At 40.8% G+C, this 10,158-nt stretch overlaps 1 protein-coding gene across 1 annotated transcript; it reads right to left on the bottom strand.

The window, feature by feature from the left end:
• Positions 1 to 54: 54 nt before the first annotated feature.
• On the bottom strand, positions 55 to 10,130 carry LOC135236848 (calpain small subunit 1-like). Its single transcript, XM_064303424.1, has 11 exons — positions 9,969 to 10,130; positions 9,054 to 9,150; positions 6,917 to 6,953; positions 6,360 to 6,452; positions 4,564 to 4,621; positions 4,174 to 4,238; positions 2,723 to 2,791; positions 2,270 to 2,348; positions 1,359 to 1,475; positions 1,207 to 1,265; positions 55 to 588 (listed from the first exon to the last, which is right to left on the bottom strand). The coding sequence occupies exons 2-11, from the start codon at positions 9,098 to 9,100 to the stop codon at positions 562 to 564; spliced, it is 651 nt and encodes a 216-aa protein (XP_064159494.1). The 5' UTR covers positions 9,101 to 9,150; positions 9,969 to 10,130; the 3' UTR covers positions 55 to 561.
• Positions 10,131 to 10,158: the final 28 nt, after the last annotated feature.

Here is a 10,158-nt window from a genome sequence, read left to right as displayed (position 1 = left end):
GAACTGACACTGAAGCTGGCAGTGAGATTTTCGATATTAAAAGACAGAGGCAAATTAATGGTAACTATTCTTTTAATCAAATACCCCTTTTACCCAAAACTTTGTCATCAGAATTACAAACTTCTGGGAGGACTCAGATCAAAGACAACAATGTAACATTTGGAAACACCCTTGTCTTCCAATGCAAAAGCTCTTCCAATTGTTGCAACACTGCCACCAAGTGGTGGAACTACAACTGTATCTGTTGGCCAACACGCCATTTGGCTACTGCATTTAATATGGCTATTGATGCAGTCTGCAGCTAGGAATGCAGGCAGCAAAGAAAGTAGTAAAATGGCAACGTGGTTACACATTTGGCAACTATATGTTTTAAAAATTTTCTAACTGTGTCAAATGCCCAAAAGGCCATGGGGAAATTTGGTAAATGTGAAAAGTCTGACAGGATTATCCTCAATGGAAGACTTAGACATGCAAAGGACACTAGTGCAGTGTTAAGCTGGGTGTAAAGGGGCCAAAGTGTGCCACTAACAACAGGAGTTATTCTGAAGGCTTTTCCTTTGTTCAGGAGTACATGGTCAACTGCAGCCACTGTTGACAGAGGGAAAGAATGTTTCGGTTAATCAATGTCATGTTAGCATTTAGTATAAATTACTTACACCGTACTGTTCTACATACAACATATTTATACAGCTGAATATGTACTGAAACAATTCAGGTTAAGTTAAGTGTGCAACTGCAGTGCTCTATTTGGAAATTCAAATCAAGCCCCCTACTTTTTTTATGCTACGCTACCATCTTGAAGCTAAATGACGCTTTATTCAACTGAAAATCTCATCAGTTTAGCGCCCCAAAATATCTAAAGTGTGACACACAATACTAATAATACTGATAAGAGAACGGCTTTGTAGATTCTGTAATGGGTGGAGCTATGGGGCACCATGTGAGAATCGTTTAGATTGGCTGAAATAAAAATTAGTCAATAATTGAAAGCACAGAGAAACACCACCCACAATAGGCTTTCTGAAGCCTGCCATGTCACATCACTAGGCAATAGGTTTTATTTCTATGTATCACGTATTTGGTTGCTTCTTAAAACCTATGTAGCAGTTTTCAGAATATTTTGCAGCTTAATTCCCACACAGCCACTGCCTACTTAATGAGAGTGGAATCTTCATTTTATGGCTTATACCAACATAAAAACTGTACCTCCTGGATGTTCACTTTGATGGTTCCATTGTTGTCCTTGTCGAGAGTCTTAAATGCACCTGCAGGCACACACAGTAGATTAGTTATTCATCATGCGCTTGGCGTTTTGAAAGCAGCCATGACTGAACTTGAGCAGGAGACGCTGCACTCACGGCACATGGCGTCCAGGCGAACCAGGCAGCCGATGTAGTTGTCAAAGTCCATGTTGCCATTCTCATCGCTGTACCTTCGAACGATCATCTGGAACAGCTGGTCATTGAGGGGAAAACCTGGAAAGAACAAATAAAAAGAAAGGCTCATCATGTCTTTTGGTATCGTTCACCTATACAAAACACATCTGATATTGCATTGTCACAGTATCTGTTTGATATGCTACTTGTAGTCTTTAGTGTTTTTGAATTAATTTTATTTTTTCACTTATTTTTGCAAAAGGGGGCTTTGACGCTGGCTTAAACTGACGTGATTAGAACCTGCAGTCGCAGCACTGAAAGTCACCTTACCTAAACTTAGATGTGGATCACACACAAGCATAGCTGGTGCAATACCCCTTATTGAATAACAAAAAGCTGGCCAGAAGAGAAAAGTGTCAAATGTGAAAGCTGTCAGGGCAACCAAAATCTGTTGTTTTACATCCTCCCCCCCTTTTTTGAACTGAGGAGCGATGTTCCCAACTGTGGCAAGCCATGTGGTCATGTTTTGAATACTGACCATGTCAGCGCCAGATGTGTCCACCAGAGAGTGCCCTCCCAAATTAATGCGGATTTCCCCCCCTCCCCCCCATTTGTTGCTCAACACAGCTCTGGTCACGTTCCACCCTGGCCCAGTCTGTATAAGGTTCCCAAAATGGTGGGGTACATCACCGCACCAAGAACATCATTTCAGCTAGACATGGCCTCCAAAAACACAGTGACACAGTGTCCTGGACCCTCAGACACTTACATAAAATATCCTATGTTACATCCCAGACACACAGCGCTGTATTAAAAAATAAAATAAAATAAACTATTTCAGTAGAAAGTGCCAAATCTTTGAGCAAGGTTGTTGCTATGGTTCCTGGGCTCACCTGCAGCGGTGAAGGCACCGGGGAGCTCATTGGCACCAATAAGACCAGAGCGGTCAGCATCGAACTGCTTGTAGATGCCCTGGAGAGATATTCAAAAAAAGAAACGCACATACTTGCATCCCTCTGAAATTCAGATGTAAACCTGGCAACATTTTGTTGAAAAGTGAAAGTTTTATTTCCCTCAACCTTGATTTATTGTTTGGCTAAAAAAGAACACTTGCCAAAATGGAAGAGATGTGTTTACAGATAGATACTACTATTATAGCAAGAGTAGTCATAATTTTAAAACTAAAAAACACAGAAAAATGCAAAATCATAGAGGAACTGGTATCATATACTCACATACATGCACTATAAAGGTAACAGTACAACAAAATATCAATGTTCTTAATCATGCATTTAAAAGAAAATTAAAGGACAAAATGGCCACAAACTAGGTGGTGAAGTATTTACCTGCCATTTCTTGATGTTGTTCCACAGATATTTGAACTCATGGAAGCCCAACTTGCCAGTGCTGTCACTCTAGTTGTCAGTGTTAAAGAACAAAATCCAACAGCCATGCATGCAGACAATAGCAAACCGTACTGCCCCTACCAATAATCCCGTGTCTCTACAACACTGTTGCCATTTCTATCTTCATGGCCCTAAATGAATATACTTTTTAGTCCAAGTTACACACTTGTTTTGCCATTTTCTACTCCTGATTTAAAAAAGAATCAAAGAAAGGACATTATGCCTGTTTAGGATTTCCAATCAACATTTTTAGTCCCATCTCATGACTGCAACATCCTCTGTCAGTCTGGAAGCACCAGACAGGCACATGCTTTCTTCCAAAAGCACCCGCTGCCAGGTGGTACTTCCACCATTCCACTGCTGCAGCCCAACAGCTGAGCTGCAGTCACAGCACCAGGACAGCACAACTGGCAAGGAGCCGACCAATGATAGGGGTCATCTTTGAGCGAACAGACGAAGACAAGCCTGCTACTGGAACCCCCCTTCTTGCACCGTGCAGACCACGCGGTGCGCGACCTGCGCGAGTGTGGCCAGGGGTCTCAACTGGACCGAAGGGTCCATCGCTGGACACCACAGGGTCCGAAATGAACTTCTTTTCTCTCGATCAGGCACTGTGGCAGGCGGCTGAAATTTTTTACCTGTCCCTTTTGAAATCATTAGAATTACAAACACAGACGCTTACAACATCTGGGATTCAGCTAGCTCTTGCTGGAGGCTAGCTCCCAGTACACTGTACAAAACACACCTGTGCTCTCATCATAACCCAGCATGTCACGTCGTTCCCCTTTTTTCGAAACCCTCCATTTCGCACCGAAGTATCTCTTTTTCCTTACTGTTACCTGCACCCCCAGCTTCATGACTCTTTTTCTGCAGGCTGAATTGTTTGCATAAAATGTCACCACATACAGTATGTTTGCTCGCTAGCCTCCAGCAAGAGCAAGCAGGATTGAGTGAAGGAAGTGGGCAGGAATGTTTGTGTATTTCTTGGTTCACGTGCTTGATAACTGGCCAATATCAACACCAGAGAGAGTGAAATCTTAACTGTCGATCAAAGTGGCATAGCACCTACGGCCAATGGCACTGACTTTAGGTCACACGTGCAACACTGAAATTTGTAACCACATCCAATCATAGAAATTCAATGCATTTCATTTTTTAAAAATGTTGAATTCATAAAATAAAAAAACGTACCTGCCACCATGACGGGTGACTTGACAATTGTGCCTGCCACAAGCAATACGTTACCCACATTTGGCAGGTGGAGGGTGTTCATTTCGACCCCGTTACACTGAAAACAGGCACTTTCTGCTGAATACTGACTAGAGTAAACACTATGGTTTTTCTAGCGGAGGCAGACATCCCAATTTTGTGCACTTTCTGAGGAAGGATACATCCATGACTGCCACCATGCTCCTGCAGGATTCAATGCTGAACCCGTCTGTCTTCAGATCAGCATCTGCAATTCAACAGAAGCCCCGAACCCATTACTGCCTATGCTATCATTACGTCCTGCGAGTCAGAAACTCATTAAACCTATGACTTTTCTCTTGACAGACTGTGTGCTATCCGACTTAGTCTGAGCTAATCACAGGGTGGCCCTTGTATATCAACAGACATAAAGCACACAGAGAAAATAAGAGCCAAAAAAAGAGGGTGCCATTTTATTAAGAATTCCATAATGGATTCCACTGAAAATACACTGAAACACACTGACCACAGAACAGATTCTGCAATATTGACTTAATGTTTCAGAGTTAGCACTAAGAGTCAGGTAAACTCACGTCTGGAAATGATTTTGTTCAGGATGTTCATCAGCTCATTGGGACTCACTTCCATGTCCTGCAAGATAAAAACAAATTTTTTAATTCTTAAATGTGCGTGCTGAAATGTGCAATAAACAAGCATAATTTAAAGTCTTCCTTTTTTAAATTTAAAGGAAAAAATGTTATCCTAAAAAGAAAAAAGGGGGTATAAAACACCTACTTTTAAACGGTGGAACATTTCAGAATATTTGAACAAGAGACTTGTTGTAAAGGACATCAACCATAAATTTCATGTCAGAGTTAACAAAGGGAATCCTCTTGACCCAGAGAAACCGGTTTGTCATTTTCATAATGTACAGCCAAAGAGCCCAGAAGAATGCATGGTCACGCCTTAAAATGAGTCAGGCGTCCAAACACCACAGCTCTCTCATAGGATTTCAGGGTTCAGAGTACTAAAGTATAAGAGTTTACTAAAGAGTAAATATACATACATTAGATGGTGGTAGTAACTATGCGTACTGCCACTACAACTTCAATTATGGTTACCTTCTCTCTAAATAAGATAAAAATAAACACAACTATATTATCAATTCTTCATACATTTCCTACATGTTCAGATAATGTTCACTGAATGTTTTTTCCTTATTTGAATAAATCAAGAAATCATTAGACTGGCCGAATGAAACCACCCTGATGAACCAGTAGAATTACAGTATGTAGATTAGGCAAAGGTTTTGTTAATGCAGCATTCCCCAACCTTACTCACCTAAGGCACACTTGGCAAAAACTGCAAAATCTCATGCCACAAATTTCTCAGAAGCAAAAAAAAAAAATGTATAAATACAATAATCAGCAGTACCAATGTTCCACTACTGGGGGGGGGTTATGTCCCCAGCACTTTTCCAGACGGGTCAAATAAGGAAGAAAAGGTGAAAGTTTGCCTAAACAAATATGTGGCAGGTGTGTTTTCAAGGAAACAGAACTGCTGTTGCTACAGGAGGACATACTGTATACAGATTATTACCATAAAAAAACAACTGTCCCCATCTCTGTGCTTGTTTGTCAGTGGTTCTCTCATCATACATTTACATGTACTTGTGTATTTCATGATATTCACTTTGCCAGGCCTCCACATTAAGCTTACAGAAGCGTTTTTTTTTTCCTCAATAAATTTCTCAAAAAAAAGACAAAGCAATTTTTACAAAATTGTGCACAATATCAGAGTCACACTAAAAATTTGAAGGACAAATTGGAATTGAGCAGTAAGTTCTACAGACTAAAGACAATATCAACAATAAGTTACTGACTTGTTGATTAAACACACATTTTATTGACTGTAAACCAGACCTGGATCAAATATGCATTGCAATCCATTCCAGGACTTCAGCTGTTCTTAAGTAAACTTGCCTGAGAGAGGGTAACCCAGCTGAATGCAGAAAGTACAAACTCCACCCGTCTGGCACTCCCAGCCAACGGATTTTACAGATGGTTAAGCGATGAAATCCTGTCAGTACACTCTAAACCCAATGGAGCGGCCAGTCAATGAAAGCCGTCGCATCATACAAAAACTGATCGCAGTAAAACAGGAAAATGAAGGAAATGTATACTTGACTGTTCAGAGAACAGGAGAATACATTCGCTTGTCATATAATGAATTTCTACTAGTCCTGGACAAGCAGAAATGCTTCAATGTTGAGGCCTGTATTGAGTACACAAACATGCGCACACACGCTACGCACATACACGCACAGACGCATTCAGAGGAGCTAGGCCAGAGATGGACAAGTGGGAAATGATCGGAGCGATTTACTTACATCCCCAGCGAGCTGCTGGAAAACCTTGCGGAACTGCTTCTCCTCATCATTCTCATGCTGCTCAGCGTATGCCAGAGGCCTGCGGGCAGGGGGCTAAAGAGCACAAACCAGCCGTCGTGAGAAACATACCAGCCGCCCCGAGGCACAGACCACCCGCCCCAAAGGCACGGACCAGCTCACAGACACAAACAAAAAACGGCTCCTGGGTGCCAACCAATAATATAATCTAGTTTAATTTCACAACATTCCTTTTACACAGCAGACCAAACAAGGATCTACTCAAATTTACTAGGAAAAATAAACTTAGCAGGAACACTTCTTGGGTGTGGTCCCTAGATAAGCCCAAATTGGGTCACACACACATTTTTTCTTTTGTCCATTTTTTTCTTTAAATCTGCTTTTTAAAACTTGTGCAATAAATAAATATATATCCAGCATGGTTGCACTGTTCAGTTTATTCATTTGATATTCACCACAAAAACAGGTGACACTAGAAATTAACCAGTGTAACAATCATTAGCATTACCACTGCAGCAGCAAAAAAGCTTTCAACTTACAGGGTCAGAGGGCACAAACTGGCCAGGGTCGATATTGCTGTTGGAAAAAGAAGAGAATTAAATCACACAATGGCAAGAACAGGCCATCCATCAACAAACAAAAGTGTCTGCATAACACCTGGACTTGAAAACCCCTATAGTCTATGCCTCTACTACATGACCTGGCAAACTATTCCACACACTGACAAATCTCTGTGCAAAAAAAATGAGCCCTGATTTTTGTGCATTGTAGTTCATGTTTTTGATCCATTTTATGAATTAAAGACCTCAATCAAATCCCCCTTTACTCTTCATTAACTAAAATAAAGGGAAATAAAGGGATGTCTTGTCTCACAGCTTTTACGCTGAAAATTTAGTTGCCTTTTCATGGGCATGAAATTAACTTTTTTTTTTTTACCCACTGGCCAGACTGGCTTGTGGATTCTAACAAGCGCCATAAAGTAGTCCGGCCCTGGATATTCAGCCACACTGAACTTCATTTTGCAGGTTTCCACACACTCCACACAATTCTGGGAAGTCTGTTTAATGTCCTTGGACTACGTTAGTAGATTCCAAACGGTTAGTTAAACCCCAAAGTTTTGTATGCCATTTGCACTATAAAAAGCATCAGTTAAATCACAAATGACATGCAGCCCCAGGCCTTAACTGTCTTTTTCGTTGCTGACATATGATCTGCCCAAGACAATCTTTGACTTCAATATTTTCCCTCTTTGGATTTTTAAAAAATTTTTTAAAAGGTTATTTGGACGGCAAATGCTAGTTGATATTACTCTTGTACATGCCCTGAACTGATACAATGCAAGTTGTGCAAAATTACTTCTGCCTGTGTGCAGTCACCACTGGATACTGCTGCACTCATGCATTTGGAGAAAAATTATTCGTTGGTGGTGATCATGACACTCCCTCCATTGCCTCTTTCCCATAGTAGGCGAAATGAATGCTTTTTAAGAATGTCAAAATTAGCCATTCATTTGACAATCATGTTCATTGATTTTGTCTTGACTGCTACACAGAGAACCACTGATTAACCAAGTGAATTCTTTGTATGCATAAAAACATACTTGGCCAATAAAGTCTAATTCTGATAATTGTGCACTCAATTATGAATCAGGTGCAGAGTGCCTACAGTGTCACCTGGAGGATATACTGATTGAAAGTGCTGCACCTCTCTGGGCCATCTGGTTGGACAACGCTAGTGACTAATGCAAGGATGGGCAATTTTCCTGGAATGGCAGTATGTAAGCAGGTTATTGTGCCTACCAATAGCCCTGGCTGAATGAGCTAATTAGCTGTATACACCAACACTGGTTCACTCGTAGATTAGATCACAGTAAAATGTTTCATATAGGGACAACCATGGAGATGGACCTGAGTATTACAGCACAATAAAAACTTAGACACCCAAGGTCGTCAGCACACAAATGTGGTTGCTATCCACTTTAATCACAATGCGTGTACAACATTATTGTTTGGAAACAACCACCATGAGGTACATTGTCTGGTCTGCCACATAGGATCATGTATGAGTCCAAAGATATACTATAGAAACTGCCAAGAAATTCACCTGACATCACACTTCGCTTTAAATTACATTAGATCGCATTCATTTAGCAGATGCTCATAGTGCAACCTATAATATAGTAAAAAAATGTGCATCCACCTGATGTACAAAATGTCAGCAATAGTGTCAGACCCAGCTGAAAATAGTCCCAGACCAGTAGGTATGCAATATCACTAAATGTAAGTGAACTATGCTAACTAAGAACCAAAGTACATATCCTGAACGTGCATAGATTACATCCATAACAAGCCCAAAGAATAAATTAAATAAAAAAATTAAAAAAACCTTTAACCCAAACATATCTTCTTAAAAATTTCTTTCAGAAATGACGGTACTAACCTATACTTTAACCAGAAACATCCAACGATAATAGAGACGCGCAGTTCCCTTCTGTCCTCCGCTCTATATATATTGTGGTTGCTTAACTATTGTACTACTTTACAATGTGTATGTGAGCGTATGCGAGTGTGTGCATGTGCAGTGGGTGTGGCTAAGAATGTATGATTGTCGGAGTTCATGTGTCTAGCCAAATAGGCTACCATTATTCTGGAACCACCGGAGGCTTGTCACACCTACCTTACAACGTCAATGATCCCACCAATGAGTTTTTTGGCCAGAAACATCTTGAAGGTGTCTCGGGGTTAAATTCTGGGAGAATCACGTGCAAGACGAGCTAGTGGGATTAAAGACAATTTCAACCACCATTTGTTAGGAGCGACAGTAAACCCCATTCCCAAAACACAACATACACAACGAATGTAGGCCTATGGATACAAACTGCAGATGGATAAGATAATTTTACACACGCCAGCAATGTGTAGCTTCCCAACTATGTAGGCCTACAGAGACGAATCAATGTTGAAATATGGCGTTAATTCATGCTTTAGGCTGCTTAATGGCAAACAGAAAATTAACTGGCGGAAAAATATTTTTCTACGTAAAATAACGATGCATATTAAATAACGCATTATGTAGTGATTTTACTACTGCTACTCAAGCTTAAATAAGTAAACTCAGCTTTAATCTCAGACTGTGGTCAGCAATGGGTCCGAAAATGGAACCGTCATTTCCAAAAATCAACGGCACTGCAACGCAATTTTCCCAAAGTAATATCTAGTAACAGTTTAGTTCCTGGGCGAACGTGAATGCAACCGAAATTATGACAGCCATCGAATCAATAATTCAGAAGAGAACAGACGCACAACTAAATTCTGTTATGTTGCGACATCCGGAAAACAACGCAACGAGAATGTGGCTGAATTTGTTCGGGTTGAATCCAATATGGAACACCCAAGGATGGCCTTGTATGTTACACACAGTGCCGAGATGAGGCCCTTCCTTGAAAAGTTTACTGGCATAAACCTTCAGCTACAGTAACTAATCATGTCCGCAATGCAGCTGTCGCAACCAATGGTTTCAAAATTTAGGTCTGAAAGACCTCTATTTAAAGCCAACGAAATAACGCAAAAATGTTCGTGTCGAAGTACTTACCAAAACACTGGGGTAGGTGAAACGGAGGCGAAGGAAAGACTGAAGGCTGTTTTCGTACTGACTTTCACCAACAGTGTAGCCTACAAACCAGTTCTACAAAACCAGCCGTCCCCTTCACCATCAAAGCTCCACACCCAAGTAAATGAGCAAATGCCTCACGTTGCCTTAGGATGTCGCTGGGTCCTAATGC

This window comes from Anguilla rostrata, chromosome 12 (assembly GCF_018555375.3).
Source record: "Anguilla rostrata isolate EN2019 chromosome 12, ASM1855537v3, whole genome shotgun sequence".
Taxonomy (NCBI): Eukaryota; Metazoa; Chordata; class Actinopteri; order Anguilliformes; family Anguillidae; genus Anguilla; species Anguilla rostrata.
The sequence above is the reverse complement of the archived record's forward strand: the minus strand, read 5'-3'. Positions and strand labels throughout refer to the sequence as shown.

Bases quoted from the DNA above. Each gene is read 5' to 3' on its own strand.
- LOC135236848 (XM_064303424.1), bottom strand. From the start codon at position 9,100: ATGTTTCTGGCCAAAAAACTCATTGGTGGGATCATTGACGTTGTAAG. The intron at 6,954-9,053 runs GTAGGTGTGACA...TTTTTCCAACAG, and splicing joins GGGATCATTGACGTTGTAAG to CAATATCGACCCTGGCCAGT. The intron at 6,453-6,916 runs GTAAGTTGAAAG...TGTGCTCTTTAG, and splicing joins AGTTTGTGCCCTCTGACCCT to CCCCCTGCCCGCAGGCCTCT.